This window comes from Carcharodon carcharias, chromosome 7 (genome assembly GCF_017639515.1).
Source record: "Carcharodon carcharias isolate sCarCar2 chromosome 7, sCarCar2.pri, whole genome shotgun sequence".
Taxonomy (NCBI): Eukaryota; Metazoa; Chordata; class Chondrichthyes; order Lamniformes; family Lamnidae; genus Carcharodon; species Carcharodon carcharias.
The window spans coordinates 176,394,883-176,413,829 of NC_054473.1; the positions used below are offsets into that span (position 1 = coordinate 176,394,883).

General features: G+C 40.4%; 1 protein-coding gene across 7 annotated transcripts in view; it reads left to right on the plus strand.

Moving 5' to 3' along the window:
• Window positions 1-18,947, plus strand: part of wwox (WW domain containing oxidoreductase) — a 974,426-nt gene that overhangs the window by 582,792 nt on the left and 372,687 nt on the right. The window contains exon 9 of one of the 7 annotated variants that reach the window (XM_041192393.1): window positions 11,560-11,583. The exons of the other annotated variants lie outside the window; for them this stretch is intronic. Within the exon in view, the coding sequence (XP_041048327.1) occupies window positions 11,560-11,568 (9 nt within the window). The 3' untranslated portion in view covers window positions 11,569-11,583. Of the gene's footprint in view, window positions 1-11,559; window positions 11,584-18,947 lie in introns of those variants that run through there. 7 annotated transcript variants of the gene reach the window in all.

The following is an 18,947-nucleotide window of genomic DNA, read 5'->3' on the forward strand; positions in this document are numbered from 1 at the left end:
GGATTGGAACATTTCTTTTGTTAAGGTGAAGAGGAACAAAGAAAGCACAAAGACTTGAACCTGAAATAAAGACACATAATGCTAGAAACACTCAGCAAGTCTAGCGGCATCTGCGGAGAGAGAAGCAGGGTTAACATTTCAGGTCTGTGACCTTTCATTAGAACTGAGAAACGTTAGAAATGTAAAAGGCTTTGAGTATCCAAATGTAGTGGAGGGTAGAAGAAGAACAACAGGGAAGATGTGTGCTAGGATAGAGGCAGGACAGATTAAGACAAAAGGCTTCATGGTGTAAAGCCAAAGGGATTGATCATTGGACAAGTAAGGAACCAAAAGATGTGTTTAGAGGAGGTGTGAATGGCCGGAAAGCAGTCATCTGAGCATGAAGTAAAGGAATAAAGAAAGAAGCAAGAGAAAAGTAAATGAACCACACAAAAAAAGAAAATGAAACAGAGGTTAGGATCTAAAATTGTTGAGCCGAGGAGGCTTAAAGTGTCCATTCGAAAGATGAGATTCTGTTCCTGAGCTTGTGTTGAGCTTCACTGGAACAGCAATAGGCCAAGGACAGCGAGGTCAATGGAAGCAAAGTAGAGACTTAAAATAACGGGTGACAGGAAGCTCAGGGTCATTCTTGTGGATTGAACAGAGGTGTTCCACAAAGCGGTCACCCATTTGGGTTTGGTCTCCCCGATGTAGAGGAGACCACATCATGACCAGTGAATACAGTATGCTAAATTGGAAGAAGTACAAGTAAGACTTGAACTTGGTTTATCAGTTTAGGAAGCATTCCATGAATATTGCTTGTATGTTCAAAATAAATTAAATATGCTCCAGTGCTTGCAATTTGCTGAAATAACACTTGACTTAAAGTGAGTGTCACTAATGGAAACACAGACTGTGTTTATATTTAAAAAGCTCACTAAGCAATGCTGCTCAGGAAAAATGAAAGAATGTTGTGATGAGTTAATGAGATTGTTGATAAGTTAAGCCCCAAGTCTCAATCTCAGGTAAACCAAGTGAATTTTTTGGCGATGTAGACAGAATTCTTAGACCAAACAGCAGGGACGAGTAATTTGTTCTCTTCCCTTCTGAAGAATGAAGTGATCTTTAATTATTTCATGGTTGCTTGGTTTTTATGGTTTTTATAGTGCATTCCCTCCCTCCAACCCGTCATTTGCCCTGGCTGAGGATGGACAGGTGATTAATTGTAGGTATTGCTCCTGCTAAGAAGCATCACAGCTAGCTCGCCTTCCCACAATGTTTTTACAGAACCTCCTGCTGGGCGCTGACTACGTGGCCAAGATTGGGAACTTTTCATGGGATGCACATGTTCACCCCTGCATCCTAACCCTGTACGCCATCTGGGCCAGCACAATATGTAGTGATGTCAGGTTCAAGCAACATTGCTTCTTGAGTGCCTCCTGTTTTAACTTCTGAAATTTAACACTGTGGATATCAGGGCTTTCATCAGTGCAGCCATTAGACTAAGCACGTAATTATTTCCAGTCAAAGTAGCACAAGGTAAATGATCCTCCAGCCATGTTGGCAGCCCTGTCGAGTATTTTTTTTGCAGCATACAAGGATGCAATTGTAGAAATAGGAAGCGATTAACAACTATTTTGCAAAGACTTTGGCTCTTATGTGGGAACCAGGCAGCTTTACTGTAGTTCAATACCTCAGTGCAGTTCAGTATATCACATCAGACATGGTATGATTTAATATGGTAAATTTCTGGAAACGTCTCATTTTGCTTCCTTTGGTTTTATTAAGTACTTGTTTGATACATATAGCACAGTCCCCTAAGCTGCACTGAAATGAACCCTGGACTTCAAAACTTAAGAAACAACATTCACTGATGTGTAATCCAGTGAGTGAGAGAATTTAACAGGATATAGTTATTTTTGCATAGGTACGAGGAACTTAAATCAGAGTTGTACCCCCACAGTAAATTCCAAAAAAAGTCGCACCCAATGTGTTTTTTTCAGTCATGCTATTGAGTGCCATGAAAAGTTCTCAGAACTTCCTAAAGATATTGCTATTTTCTTTTTATTACTGACTTTCGAAATTAGGCACAGTAGTGGAATTACTTTACTCTGCAATTGAAAGGCAAGAACACCATCTTGAATTATTTGGCAGGAGAGAAAAAACAGCAACAAAAATTCCATGGAGAATATATGTTTCTTAACAAGTGCCTGAACGTTTGCAACTTCCCTCTTTAGAAGTAAGAGATTAACGAAAAACGCAGCAGTAATTCTCTGTTGAAACCCTTGTTGATAAAATCTCGGGTGTCAGAATGCCGATATGGCCCTCAATTAACGTATGTGACTTTTAAAATGTACTAATGGCCTCCAATGCAAACTTTTTTTTAATCCCCACATAATCATCAAAATTGGTTGTAAAACCTGATTTGTGCCACCCTGTGAAGCCATACTCTTAATATGGTGCCATATTTCAAACAGAGTTGCACTATCTGTTTTTGGTGCATGGCAAAATGGAACTCGTGATTCAAATGTGGAATTTGCTACCACAAGGAGTAACTGAGATGAAAAGTATGGATGAAATTAAGGGGAAGCTAGAGTAACACATGGGATAGAAAGGAATAGAAGATTACACTGACAGAGTAAGATATGTAGAGGGATGGGAGGAGGCTTAGGTGGTGCTTAAACACCGACATGGAATTGTTGGGCCAAATGACCTGTTTCTGTGCTGTAAATTTGCATTTGTATTCTCAAATACCCTTATGAAAAGAAAGCCAGAAGGCGAGAATTACTCTCAATATTCAGTGCCCACCCAATATTAGCAACTATTTATATAGCACTTTTAATGTTATAAAATGTCCCAAGGCACTCCACAGATTGTTATAAAGTAACACAAAAACAGAATTACCTGGAAAAACTCAGCAGGTCTGGCAGCATCGGCGGAGAAGAAAAGAAACATTTATGTAGTTTATAAACATTTATAAAGTAACATTTGACATTGAGACACGGGATTACATTAGGACAGATGGCCAAATGTTTCATCAAAAAGGTAAGTTTTAAGGAGCATCTTAAAGGAAGGAAGAGAAGTGGAGAGGACGGGAAGGGAATTTCAGAGCTTAGGGCCTAGACATCTGAAGGCACGGCCACCAGTGGTGGAGCAATTGAAATCAGGGATGCACAAGAGACCAGAATTAGAGCACACATGTCTAGGAACAGGGCTGGAGGAGGTTAAAAAGATAGGGTGGAGTGTGGCCTGGAGGGGTTTGAAAACATATTTGAGAATTTTAAAATTGAGGTGGTGCTTGACTGGGAGCAAATGTAGGTCTGTGAGCAATGGCATCCAGGTCAGTGAGATAGCAGCTTGTGGCCATGCTACTGTGAGGGAAATGAATTGGGTACAGGAATTTTACCCGCTACTCACCTCAAGATTACTCCAAAATGTCAAGACTCACTGTAGCACTCTATACTGCACCCTGTTGTTTAAGAATTTCTTTCCTAATAGAACAATCATATACTGTAATTGTTTCATAATATACTTCTAAATCAAGCAGGTTTATTTCATTCCCATAAACCTAAATTTTCAATGCATTAGAAAATCAAAATTCTCTTTGCACACAATATTATAGTCCTTACATAATGGAATAAAGTCTGTGTCTGACATACTTCACCTTCCCCCTTTCTCCTGAAGTCAGAAATTTCCAAAGAGGTTTTAATTGCTGTTTATTGGGGCCAGGTTCAATGAACTACTGTTCAACTCAAGCAGTACTGTGTTGCGCTTTTTTAAAAATAAAAAAATCAATTTAAATTAGGGCACAGCCTATTTGCATGTTAAAAATTACTTGTGTTTCCCTTGAGGAACCTGCTCAAATTTCATGTGTACCCTTTGTTTATGTCAATATGGCACATTAGCATCGAGGTATATTTAGTGAACACTGATAATTAAGGTTTTGTACTTAGAATTAAAGTGGATTAACCATTTTGATGCAGTATAATCATTGAAGCAATACTGGACCACAGGACCTATACAAAAGTATTAAATGTTTATAAAGTTGCAGTGAACAAGGCTGTTTAAGGCCCTTTTAATATATACATATGGCAGTTTTCCACATATTGCCAAACGTGTGGGTTTTTTTTTTCCCAGCTCCTGATGCCTTTGTAAATCCTGAAGGCTCTGAAAATCAAACATAGATCTATTTTATTGGAAGAACAACTTGTTCAATATTACACATGTGTTACATAAGGATTTGTTCAATTAAATGAGCAGTTTTAACAGACACTTTTAACAAATAGCGATTACTGAACTTTTGCTTCAGTGCCTCACAAAAACTACATTTCCATTGATGTTGCATGCGCAGTTTGCCATGGAACCAATGCAGAAATGATTTTGGTTAATAATGTAGCATTAAGACAAGCGCAACCATCATTAAGTGAAAGTCTTTAAGTAAAATTATTTTTCTGAAAACTACATATTTCTATGGACAAAAATCTGAAATATTTGTTTAGGAATGTGTCAGAGCTTATCCGTACATGAATAGCCAAGTAATCGAGTCTTTGCAGCCCTAGGTTTTGCCAGATTTAAGAAGAGGGAAATAAAAGAGCTCTGAGCATTTTTTTTTTACTGTAAAGGTCACCTGAGGAGATGGATGTGGTGGCAGTTAACAGATTTGATTGTCTTAAGACTTGAACACGTTTGCTTTCCTGGGGATAAATTCTCAGAAAATTAAAAGAAAGACTGTTTATTATTCCAAAATAAACTTCAAAAAATAGGGTTTAAAGAGCGAGTTTAAAAAAAAAGGTTAAATTGTTTGTGTCGGCTTTGTACAGCCAGATAGGACCAATAAAACAGATAACCCTAAATCTTGTTCCTGCTCTGTTTTTGAGCGAGTCATTGTGAGATTTGTGGAGGCGGATTCGATACTCCCCGGTGACTGCTTTGGACTGTAAAATGCAGACATGGTAACAACTGCTGGGACTGCTTCTGTAGGTTTGCATGCTTGCAACTGAGTTATTTATAGCCTTGCAGGTAATTGGTTTGACAGGAGTTTATGGAATCATTTCAGTATATAAGGCAAAGTTTAATTTTTCTGCCTTGTGTTGCAGCTCATCATAATTCCAATGCCTCTATGTGCCCAGGAAGGAGGGGTCACATGTGAAATCCTGTCTCCAAATCCCATAGAAATTTCTGAGCTGCCTTTGTACTGCGTGATGAAATGAGCTCTGAATTAATGAGATGTTTTGAATTAGTGAAGTCACAGTTATTGGAGCAGAGGTAGTGTTGTCAGCGACTGCTTTAAATGAAGACGGTTGCAGTTAAAACAAGGTGGCCCACTTACTGTCCAGATCTTCACATCCTTCAGCTGATTAGCAGTACAAACGCAAATAATGACTTGCCTCAATGCCTTTTAACGTGTTTTCATTCCACCTCGAACCATACCGCGGAGGCCTATTAGGTTCCGTGGGTCAAAACTATGAAAAGCAGCTTACAGAGGAAAGGAGTGGGTGGTGAAAGAAGCAATCAGCTGGTTGTGTCTTTATTAATATGCTTAAGGGTTAAGTTGGGTCTTTTAGTCTTTAATTTCTCTAAGGGTGATGTGTATTTGTAGAGTTTGGCACTTGCCTGCTTTGTTCTCAGGCAATCCGTATACAGCTCCCGCCTGTCATCAAGGATCATTTTTGTTGGCTGCCTCTTTAGACTGACTGCTGCCTGTCCCATTGAACCAAGCAGCCTTTACAATTTCACGGTGGTTTCGGTGGACATGCAAGAGTTTGCAACCTCAGCATTTTGGGGGGCCAGCTATGTGTGGGGAACTCATTTGACTATGATCAAACCTTGTTTATTCTGATTTCTTCCAAATATACTGTAGTTAAAATTTGGTAAAATCTGCCACATTTGCAGCTGTCGGTTCAAAAAAATTGTCCAAGGAGAACAATGCTACTTTCTGACAGAGTGGCTTCCTGAAAGGTGAACCTGCCTTATCTCTCTTCATGCGCTGACAAACCTGCTGTGTGTTCTCAGTATTTTCCATTTTTGTTTCAGAATGCCAGCAGTTTCCTTTCTCTTTTGATCTTGAGTGTGGTTTATTGTGGATCTAGTCTTAATCTTTATTTTTAAATAGATGTTTTTATTTTATACTTTTTCAGCAGCCACCCCCAAACACAACCCTTACTCTCCACCCAAGAGTCACTTGCTGTTTCACGGATCTCTTCAGAATGAGACTGGGGTGATTTGATTGTGCCTTTCTGCATGACAGCAACCAAAGCAACTCTGTATTGGAGGAGGGAAGGAACACCCAGCTTTAATTTTCTCTTCTCTTCCTGTTTTTCCTCCCCTCTGTAATGATTTTGCTACTTTGATAGGACTACCCATGAATCACTGAATTGACAAACCGATTATTTAAGGAGGTATATACTTGCATTGAGGCAGTTCAAAGAAGGTGCATGAGGTTGATTCCTGGGGTGAAGGAGTTGTCTTATAAGATTGATTAGGTTGGGCCTATACTCACTGGAGTTTAAAAGAATGAGAGCTGATCTTATTGAAACATAAAATATTTTGTCTTGGATTTAGGGTCTGGTTGGGATTTCTTTAGGTTTGCCTGTTATCCTAAGAATGCTGCCGTAGACTGTTATTCATAGAATCCATTCCTGTTTATTTATGGATCTATATACATCTCTGTACTCTACAGGAGGTTGTATTTCTGTTTTCCACCAGATCTCAGTTTCTTAGTTGTGTGACATTGCATCATAGATACATCAGCAGTTACATTAGTATCAGGTTCTCCTGATGTTAACTCTTTACTCTACATCTCCCCCAAAGTCTTTATCCCAACTATATACATACTCCTACACAAAGCCTCAGACTTCACAGGGTTAGTCTCTGTGATGCCTTGACCAATCTCTCTGATCTAGTCCCGATTTCATTTCGAACTGCACTCTCTCATTGTTCATACGAGTGTCCTCCACTGAGTGGTTGTTCCTGGTTCCTTGTCTTCATCCGGATATAAATAATGCATCCGAGATTCCATTGGTTTCCTTCCCAATGAATCAAGGCTCTTTAGTTCCTTCTGGCCCGTCTCAATTTTATAAGATCTCAGCTATGGAGCACTTTCCATTACAATGCCTTCTTTCTGTTAATCTCATATCCACACTCTCTCCCCAGGCTGTGCACTTTAAAGTCTCATGCTCTGTGCTTCAAGTTGAAAGTACGAGCTTGACTGTGTCATTATTGCTGCCATGCTTCTTAACTTTCTCACAATCATCTGAAGTAATATTAGGTTGTGGTGTTTGTTGTACAGCTGGAGTTCTGTTCGCAAGCATCTTCTCATCATTAGTTCTGATGGTGAGAAACTTTTTTACTGGTGAGGTTCTGTGGTTAAAAAGGGCTAAGTTAATATCTTTGCCCTTTTTTGTCGATTCCTTGATTGGTCGAACTCCTCTTCCTGCTTCTCTATTCGACTGAAGATATCGAGGTGAACTAGTCACAAGCATGAAATCATTTTACCGTGCAAAGTTATGGAATAGCTCATTAGCAAACTGAGGACTGTTGCCTGACATCACAATGTCCAGTATGCCATGTGTCACAAAGGTTCTTCTTAGTGATATAATGACAGCCTCCCCCTGGTACTATGCAGTCTACTCACTTCAAACCATCTGGTGTAGTAATCAAGGAAGATGATGAAAACTTTGCCTTTGAACTTGAATAAGTCCAGCCCTAGGCTCTTCCATGGCCCCATAGGAAAGGTAGATGGTGCAAGTGGTTCACTATCCACTGCACATGTAAGGTGATTTGTGATGCACTCTTCAATGGAGTGACCAATGCCTTGCCACCAAACTGACTGTTGGGCTCTTGCAGTGCGTTTTGCTATTCCCAAATGACCTTTATGGGTTTTCTAAAGAATATCAAGTCAAAGTGTTTTAGGGATGACTAGTCTGTCGTTAAAAACTAAATAATCTTCATTGATTGTAAGATATATTCTCTGTTCAAAGTACTGATGAAATATTGGGCTGTTAGGAGTTTAATACAGCCATCCATTCTGGCAATACTCTTATTTTGATGCACTCATCATCCTGCTGGTGTGCTTGCTTAATTTCATGTAATTTCTTGTTGGCTGTTAAATGCTTGGTAATAAACAAAGTATATGCTTCCACTTCCTCAATAAAATTTAAACCTTCATTCTTGACAGCTTCCACTGGTATTCTTGACAATGCACCTGCTGTCGTCTAGTACTTCCTTTGAACATACTCAGTAAATGAATCATATCTCATAAGGCTCAGTCTAAAATATTGAATTTAAGGTGGCATTTTTGCAATTTCCTTTACGTTAAGAAGGGCAATCAAAGATTTGTGGTCAGATTCAATTTTAAATTTTAAATCTTAATCCCATGACATGATCAGAGAACTCCTTGCAGGCCCACATGGCTGCAAATGCTTCTTTCTCAATGGTTGCACACCTCTTCTCTGTATCCATGAAAGATCTTGCGGTATAATAAACTGGTGGTTTTTGTCTATTTTTTGAACTTGAAACAGCACTGCCCCCAAGCCTGTAAGTGATGCTTTAATTGTTGGTCACTCTGGATCATAGTGCACTAGAATCTCTGGTGAATTTAGGAGGTTTTTGATCTTGTCAAAAGCATTTTGCTGATCCATGTTCCAGCATCACTGTTGACATTGTCCCAATAGCTGTCTTAATGGCTCGTGGATTTCTGTCAGGTTTGCTAGGAACTTGCCTTCTTGATTGACCATACCAAGTAATCTTTGTAATTCTGTGATGTTTCTCGGTTGTGGAAACTCTGTAATGACCTTGGTTTTCTGCGGGTCAGCCATAATTCCAGAAGCTTGCATAATGTGCTGTAGGAGTGTTACCATTGCTTTGCAAATTCACATTTGTTGTTTAATGTCAAACCTGCTTCTTATAGGACTTTGAGGACTGTTCCTACATGGCAGTTATGTTCTTCCTTTGAGCAACCATGTACAAGAATGTCGTCCATATGACACATTACTCCTTCCATGCTTTCTAGGGTCTGAGATACTGTTCTCTGGATTATCTCAGTGTTTGAAGCAATTCTGAATGGTAACCTGTTAAAACAATAACAACCAAATAGGGTGATAAAAATAGTTAGCAATCTGGATTCTTTGTCCAGAGGCAACTGTTGAAAGCTGCTGTTGACATCTAATTTTGTGAAGAGGATATTTTTTGCTAATTTGGTGAGACTTTCATCCACTGATGCTAACGGGTGGATCTTGCACTCAACTGACTTGTTAAACTGAGTCAAGCCCATTCTAATTGAACCATTAGACTTTGGTACTGTGACCATTCCAGAACACCATCAGTATGGTTACTGGACAGATGATCCCTTGGTGTAATATCTGTTCCATATCACTCATGACTTTGTGTAAGAGTGGATAAGGGACCTTCCTCACTGTGAAGAGATATATAGGCTTAGCATCTGCCCTTAGGGTTATGTAATATTCTGTTTTCAGCTTTCCTAAATCTGAAAATAAGTATGGGAATTCATTCTTGAATACATAATAGACTGCTCACCTGCAATTTCATCACCCTTGTAAATCAGGCTGAACTGCAAGCACGCTTTTCTGTTCAGTAATCGTGACTTTTGGTTCTTTATCACAGAGGTTCCATAATTTCTTTATCCTTGTATCTTTATCTTGCCAAATGCTGGCCTATTACTTTTCATGTAGTCCCTCCTGGATCTTGCAATTGCCTGGAGGATGGTTGTAATTTGATATTTCTAAGTCATTTCATTTCATCAGAAAATACACAGACACCTTTCTCAGTATCTAACTTGAATTCTGTGTGGTGATGATCAATTTCTAATTTGATGCTCCTTTAATTATTTTCTGTTTCGTTAAACTTCTCCGAAGAGTGTTATTTGTTCTTTCTGTGGCTCTTCCACTTCTTGGATTTTACTTGGTTTAGTTGTTATCTCTTTCTTCCTATGAGCTTTAGGAGTTTTGGATCTGCAGACTATTTTAAAATGTCCTAACTTCCCACAGTTATGGCACTCAGCTCCCCTGCTGGGTATTCTTCCTGCTTGTGTAGGGAAACTGCACACTGAGAACATCACAAGATGGCGGATAGCATGCTTTTCCCTCATTTTTGAGGGCTTTTGCTTCATTGGGGTTTCTCTTTTTTGTCCGATATCTTGAATGGTTTCACTTACTTTTCTCCAAGGGACATCACTTTCCCCATGAGCAGCCGTTCTGTTTAGCTTCCTAAACTTGGTCTGCCGCATTATTTGTACTGACTTTAAGAGAGTTAAATCTTCCCTTATTTGCAAAAGATTTGACAGGGTTTCATCTAAGACCTCAACCACTATACAATTGCGTATTAATTTATCTCTGAGGATCCCATAGTCGCAATTCTCCGCAAGTCTGTACAGGTCATTTATAAATGAATCCATGGCCTCACCTGGTTTTTGCCTCCCCAATGATCAAATTTATTTGAATACTGACTTTCGAATCGAATGCCTTATACGAGCTTGAAGTCTCATCGATGCCCTGTCTTGCAATGTCTTGCTATGGCTCCAACTGTGTTAAGTAAAGTACCAACTTGATCCTTCTGTTCCTTCTTATGCAAACCTTAAGCTGTTCTGTATCTGGCAAATTTCTTTTTCTAATTGTCCCAATGTTGAACCTGTTGCGAGCCTTCAGCGCTTCAGAATGGTTCTGGGAGTGGCAATTTGGACTCCTTGCTTACCTTAGGCTCTGGATCTGTTGCTGTTCAGTAGTTGCTGAGGGGATATCTCCACTCGTGGGGAAATCTAGAACTAGGGGACACAGTTTCAAAACAGGGGGCCTCCCATTTAAACTGGAAATGAGGAGGAATTTATTCTTTCATAGGGTTGTTAATCTTTGAAATTCCCTTCCCCAGAGATCAGTGCAGGCTGGACCATTGAATATATTCAAGGCTTTAGTTAGATTTTTAACCTACAAGGGAGTCAAATGTTAGGGGGGCAGGCAGGAAACTGGAGTTGAAGCCACAATCAGGTCAGCACTTTTCTTATTGAATGGCAGGCTGGAGGGGCTTGAGGCCTTCTCCTAATTCTTTTGAGTGTCCCAGCACTGACAGACAAGCTGGGTGAGAGGCAACCTTGGGGATGTTAAGCAAACATCTTCGGGTTTTTATATTTTTAAGCAATATAATTTGTGAGGGTGAGTGCAAATCAGACTAAAATAACCTAGACACTTCCATACAGTGGATTTTGTCAAGGGGAAAGAGTCCATTTGTTTTCTAATGAATGTCAGGGTACTTTTGTATGATGCGTTTAACAGGATTTTGGAGTAGGTTTTAAAAAATATATATTAAACATATTTTCTAGTGTGTATTTTTCCAAACATAGCCACCTGCATTTCTGTTACTGTTTTATGAGTAACTGTGTACATTGTGCAGTTCACTATTGTCTGCTTGAAGTTCCAATTAGTATTGTTGATTCCCCCCCCATCCCTCAAAGTTTAAACATTTCTTTAAAAAAAACTAAAAATCTTGTTGGGTGGTCGGCTCACCACTGCTTTTGCTGGCTGGCTGTCATTAGTATCTTTTAGTATTTTAACTTTTCATTTTCTCCTCCAGACCTTGTGACTTCCCACATCTTCCTTCAACAGAAGCTCAAGAGATGGACTACAACCAGACCTTCCCCACTGCCTTCCCAATTCACCCAGCAGGAAAACTGACTACTCAATGCCCCTTTTTAGCTTCATGCCCTATATTGACTAAGGCAACTTGAAATGGGTACTGGAACTGACATAGCATGAATACTAACGCTATGTTTTCATGATGCTGAGCAGAGTAGCTGTGGGATGAAGAAACTGGCTCCCATTCAGTTTGACCTGATTCACCCCTAGGTCCTTTGTTCCTGGTGCCAGAATCATAAAGCCACCATTGCTGGCATCATGAATCATTGTCCCAGCTCCAAGTTTCCAGTCCCAATAAACCATAAATTCCACATTTCAAGATATAAATCAAATATCTGATCTCATGGAAGACAACCAGTGGCAATACTTGGTTTTGGCTTGATCCATTTGAATCAACCAAATTTTGGATTAGTTTCAACATCTGGCCTCAACCTACATCCATGGTTGTACCCAACTGTTTGACAAAATAGCTTTTTGATGGCTAAGTGGTCTACTTTTAAAAAGTTGTCTTTTGCAATCTGTTATGAATATTTTCATGTTTTCACAGAAGAAGCTGATTACAGAAATGTATGGTTTACACATTTATGCTAGTGACTAGGAGGGCAGAAATTTCTCCCCGTTGGGGGTGGGGGTGGGTGTGAACCCGAACGGCGCCATTTTACATGGATGGGCTAATTAAGGCCCGTCCAGCGTGACGCTCACCCAGAAGCGCCGAGGGAGATTTGTTTAAGTTTTAAACACCTAAATAAAGAAATTAAAAACTTTTAAAACATGTCCCCTCATGTGACAGTGTCACATGAGCTGGGACATGTCAGTGAATTTTTAAAAAAAAAAATTTCTTGAATTTTTAAACACTTCATGATATCTCATCCCGCCCGTGGATGAGGTCCCATAAAAAATGCGAAGGCCGCCTGGGCTATTCGCCTCCCAACCAACCTTAAGGTTAGATGGGCAACTCATTTAATTATTTCAATTAGTTTTTAACAGGCCCTAATAGGCCTTTGACAATTCGGCGAGCGCGCAGCCGACTGAAAATCTAAATGACATGCGGTGACAGGACGCCCGCCTGACATCACCATGCGTCACTTTACACGTCGGCGAGCGGGCCCCACCTCTGCTTGCCGACCTGAAAATTCTACCCCAGGTTTTCATTCTTGGGCCAACTTCAGTAACAGAATTTACAGCACAGAAACAGGCCATTCAGCCCCAACAGGTCTACAATGTTGTTCATGCTCCACAGAACCTGTACAAAACAAATGAGGACGACTTCAATTTTTAATAAAGCCCCCCCCCCCCACCACATAATCATCCCCTAGAGTTGTGGGACAGAGGCTTGTGTGAGATGTTGCCTCATTGCAGTGGCCTGTTAGCATGACTGACCTCATGACTGACATAAATAACAAACTGAAGTCAATCTTCTTTGGGCTATGCAGTTGATTTATGTTTTACTTTCCTGTGCTTTGGCTAGTTGGGCTTCCTTGATTTTCTGCCAGTTTCTTGTTATCCGCTAGGCATCAACCACCCCCTCCGCCTTGCAGGTAGTGCAGGCTCCACTGTGTTGTTAACTACGCAAACCATGGGGACAATTTCCAAGCTATAATCTAATCTCAAAATTCAGATTACTGTCACAAAACGCTTGGCTCTAGTGTTGTAGTTTATGATGAAATTTGATCTGCTTGATTAGATTACTGGTTTGTAATTTTACTCAGTTATCAGTATCATGTATGAAGCACAGAGCACTGAAAATTTACAGGAGCACATTTTAGCAGCTCTCTGAGGACAGAAGATGTAAGCAGCTCTAGTTCAAATTCCTGGCAAAACAGATTTACGAAAACAAAACTTTGAGTTGAGCCAAGTTTTCACTCTTCCTGTTGACCTTGACTCACTTCTCTTATTGGTTTGATTGGCTGGAGTAAATCTGGATCAAATTAAACCCAAATATGCTTAACAAAAGCTGGTTCTTTCCTATTTTCAAAACCTTTCCTACAGACTAAAAGATGCCGTGAAAACCTTTGGACATTTTATGAAAAAAATTATCTTCTTCCTGCACCCCCTCTCCTTCGCTGCAAGAGCTTCCTCCTAACTTCTAAGGTGTGAGCATGTAACCTGATTCAGACCACAGTGAGGTTCCTGAGAGTCACATGTGATAATTCATCTTTTGAAACTTCCTTTTCATTTTTGTGAAGCAACAGCTTTTCTTTTTCCAATATTCTCAGCTCTTCACATATTACTGTATTTGTGTTTTCAATCTAAAAGACCAAAAGAGAAGACTTAACGTTCTAGAGGCCACATAATTATTAGACATAGGTACGAATACAAAAGCAAAACAAATAAAATAACTTGCACTGGAGCTAAACTCCACCTAAAAATATTCTTTATGTATACTTATAATTAATGCAGTTTTTTGGGAACAACAGCCAACTTGATCTGTTTTAATCCAACATGAACAACGGTCGCTCAATCGAACTAAACTTGTGTAATCCAAGACTTTTTCAGCTCAGCAAGAGGTACACTCTTTGCAAGTTGAACTGGAATATGGTATTTTAATACATGCTCATACATTAAATCCTCACTTAAAGGGTAGAATTTTTTGCCTGGTGGGCAGGCAGGTCCGACCCAATCTCCGGCGGGCGGGGAGCCGATCCTCGCCGGAGAAGCAGGCCCTTCCGCCATTTTATGTGGGCGGGCCAATTAAGGCCCGCCCAGCATGACGTCTGGTGGGAAGTGCTATACGCTTCCTGTGCGGGTGGGGGGGAGTCCCCCAAAAGTGAGAGTGCGCTCTTTCTCGCATGTGCACGAAAGAGCGCACATCTCCCTGAGGCTAAGTGCTGCCTCAGGGCGATCGCTTACAGTTTTAAAAATATTAAAAACTGAAAAAAGAAATTTCCCTAACATGTCCCCCTCATGTGACAATGTCACATGAGGTGGGACATGCTCATAATTAACTAATTAAAAATTTTAAAACCCTGCATGAAATCTCATCCCGCCCATGGATGAGGTTTCATGTTTTATCTGTCTGCCGCTGGGGCTCCTGGCCTGCCTGCCAGCCTTAAGGTTGGACGGGCAGGTACATTTCGTACTTTAATTGATCTGTCAATGGCCTCAATTGGCCATTGACAGGTCAGTGGGCCAGCAGCTGATTTTGCTGTGCCCCCGCCTTCCTGAAAATTTAAATGGGCCGGGATGATGTCGGGGGTTCCGCCCGAAGTCATTCTGCATCATTTTATGCGTTGGTGAGCGGGCCCCACCCCCGCTCACCGACAGCAAAATTCTGCCCTGAAAATAGCGATTTTAAGTGAAACGACTTTATGTGAATCATTGTTAAAACTGGAGTTAGGTTCCTTCAGACATGACTTACCCAGAAGAACCAATGCACAAGTTGAAATACATATATGACTATGCATTCCCAGCTGGAGTAACTTGCAAAATAAAATAAATCACTAATTATAACAGAAATACTGTATAAATTCAAATTAGATAACACTAAATCACTCAAACAAGCCCTGGGCAGCGTAGCTTCTGTGTCTCAGCCACAGCACTCTTGAAACTCAGCTCAACTTTTTGCTTGCTTTCTTTTCCACTTTGTTTCTCTCTCTCTCTATTTTCCTACTCAGTGCCTCTCTCACTCCCTCCTTTCCCACTCTGTCTCACCGCCATCCCCCTCAACCTCACCCCCCCCACCCCAGCCCAGGGCAGTAACTCAACAACCTGAGGTTCTGGCCAACTCCCAGTCCGAGTCTGCACCTGGACCTCTTCCTGACAGTCTGCAGACTGTCCCGGGTTATGGATGGAGCTGGGGAAGGGGGCTGCGGATAGAGCCAAGGGCCCCAATCTGTCCCCTCCTCACCTGGGTTACTCATACTTTGCCACCTGTTCGGCGGCCAGCAGCTTCCTCTTACTCCCAGATCTGGGACGTCACTCTCTCCCTGCAGCCTCAGCCTCTGGTGGCAGTGGTTCTGGCATGAGAACTTGGTGGCAGCTGGCACCACAGCTTGCGATGAGGCAGAGGGGTTGGGTAGGGGCAGAGTGCAGACGATGTAAGACCGAAATGGCAATGCAAATCGGAAAAGCAGGCCCTAAAGAATACGCAAGGTTAAATTGAAATGTCATTAAGTGGGGCGACTTAAAGTGAGGAATTAAGGTATGTGTTGGGTGTGGAATTTCACTATATTGCCAACTGCAAAGTTATTGTTTAATAAACTTATTAGTGTCATTGATACACTAATGTAATATTAGCATGCATCAGTGAGGCAAAGCATTTTGGTAGTTAGTATTTTTAGGATGTGGACTGCCAACAAAAAAAACCCAAAATTGAATAATATCACCCAATCAGTATAACTGGTAGTGTAACTGATTACAGTTTTACAACTTACTTCAGTTCACTGTTATCATTTTTTTTTCCCTGGTACTTCACATTTTGCATCAGAAATATGACTGTAGCGCTCGCCAAATCTAAGGTGATGGACTTTACCTTGATCTAGGCAGGCTCACTGCCAGGACTTGGTAGTTGATGGCTTGCTTGTCTTTGGCAGCCAGTTAAATCAGCCAAATTTCCCACGCTGTAGGGAGCTTACTTTCCTTAGTCTCTTTGGCTCTGCTAGAAATTGCTTAACTTTCAGTACAGACCAGATCAGAATCTGGAACCTTCCAGTTCTATAATGCAGTTGTTAGTAAGATAAGCTTGCTGAGCAATGGCGTGGGTGGAGTTGGGGGGGCAGTGGGTGAGGTGGGTATGGTGTAGAAAACAAGAATTTTATTTTTAATATAAATAGACCGCTCTCAAGTACCTAATTACAAGTTCTGACTTTCCAGTAGAGATGAAAGAAGCCCTAAAATGTAACTTGGGCAAGTCTGCTTGTTTGCATTGCATTTTAAAATCTTGGACCAGGACATATCCTTGTATCCTGTGTTGTATGCACAGGTTATCATGATTTATTTAAAGGAAACAAAAGTATTAGTTGTGGTCAATAGATTATGTTATTAAATTAAATTGAATTTGCCTTTATTAGATTAATAAGCAAACAGAAGCATGTTTCGACTTGACAGAATATACTGGATTCAGTTTCTGTGTTTGTGCAATCAATCGTGCATTGTATGTTTTTTAGCAGCACTTTCTGCATCAGGCCTGAAAATTCCTCTAGCCCAAAATCTGGGGCCTGCCTTAACGCAGTAAAAAATTTGGTCCATTTTCTGTTGTAGTACATTATTTTGCCACAAGATGCTGCTAATGCATTTCTAAATCTTATTAATAGATTCATAGAGTAACAGTGGCACAGAAAGAGGCCATTCGGCCCATCGGGTCCATGCTGGCTCTCTGTAGAGGAATTCAGTCAGTCCCATTGCTCCGTTCCATCCCTGTAGCACTGCAAGTTAATTTCCTCCATGTACCTATCCGATTTCCTTTTGAAAACATTGATTGTCTCCACTTCCACCACCCCCCATAGGCACCAAGTTCTAAGTCATTACTACTTGCTGTGTAAAAATGCTCTTCCTTATTTCACCCTTCATCTCTTGCCCAAAACCTTAAATCCATGTCCCCTGGTCCTTGTACCATCAGATAATGGGAATAGCTTTTCTTTATCTACCTTACCTAAATCTGTCATAGCCTTGTAGACCTCTATTAAATCTTCCCTCAAATTCCTTTGCTTCAAGGAGAATAATGACAGCTTCTCCAACCTAAACTTATAGCTAAAATCCCTCATCCTTGGAATGATTCTCGTAAATCTCATCTGTGCCCTCTCATGGATCCTCTCATCCTTCCTAAAGTTTGGTGATGCAGTATTCTAGTTGAGGCCTAACCAGAGCTTTATAAAGATTCAGCAAAACTTCCTTGCTTTTGTGTTTAATATCTCTTATTGATGAAGCCCAAGATCCTATACGCTTTTCTAATTACTCTTTCAATAAATCCTGCAACCTTCAAAGATCTATGCACATGAACCCCCAGGTTCCTCTATCCCTGCACACTCTTTAGAACTGTGCCATTAAGTTTATATTTCCTTTTCCCACCCCTTCTTCCAAAATGCATCACCTCACACTATTTTCATTATAAATTTCATCTGCCACTTGTCTGCCTATTCTGCTAGCCTATCTATGTTCTGTTTCATTTGGGTGGTCTCAACTTCACTGTTTGCCACACCTCCAAGTTTGGTACTATCAGCAAATTTTGAAATTTTACTCTGAATTCCAATATCCAAGTGATTTAAATGTATCAAAAGACGCAGTGGTCCTAGACCTGACCCTTAAGGAACACCACTGTCTACCATACTCCTGTCTGAAAAACAACCATTTACCTAGTTCTTAAGCCAGTCTTTTATCTAAGCTGACACTGACCCTCCTTTTCCATGAGCCTCAATTTTGTTATTCAGCCTCCTATATGGTACTTTGTCAAATGATTTCTTAAATTCCATTCAAACAACATGCATTGCATTTCTTTCATCAACCTTCATTAAAAAAAATCAATTTGTTTAGTCAAACACAATCTACCTATTACAAATCTGTGCTCCCTATCCCTTAATTAACTAAAACCCTTCCTTTGCCTATTAATTCTTTCTTTAATTATTGTTTCTAAAACCTTCCCCATCATCGATGTTAAAATGATCAGCCTGTATTTACCAGGAATGTCCCTACTTCCTTTCTTGAACATGGGTGTCACATTTTTCACTTCCCAGTCCTCTGGGCACCTCCCCCGTATCTAGGAAAGTTTGGAAATTTATGGCAAGGTCTTCTACTTCTACCCCTATTTCGATTACTAATCTGGGATGCTAGCCATCTGGACAGGCGACTTGTCTACTCTAAGCATAGTTTGCCTTTCCAGTAGATTGTGCCTATCAATTTTCACCCCATCCATTGACTCTATCATCTGCATTTCTACTGATATTTTGTCAGCATTCTTTTCCTTAGTAAACACCAATACAAAGTACTCATTAGGTATTCTAGCCTTGTACTGTGCCTCTGGACAGATACCATTTCTTTGCCCCTAATAGGTCCCACTCCTCTTCTTACTACCCACTTACTATTTAATTGATGGTAGAGGATTTTTGGGTTCCTTCTGCTGACGGGAATGATATGGTAACAATAGAGAGTAAGCCTGTGGTTTTTTTTTCCTCAGAACCTGGACATTTAATACCAGTCGACCTGGGGACCAAATGCACACCTTTTCATTGTCCTCGTTGCACCCCCTCCCCCACTGCTACCACCCCCAGAAAAGCCATTATCTTTTCCAACTAAGAACTAAATTCAAAATCTACATTATGTGTCCAGGGTAGCCTCTAATTTTAATGCTTGTGTATAAGCATGTTATATCATACATTGATTGGAAATTAGATT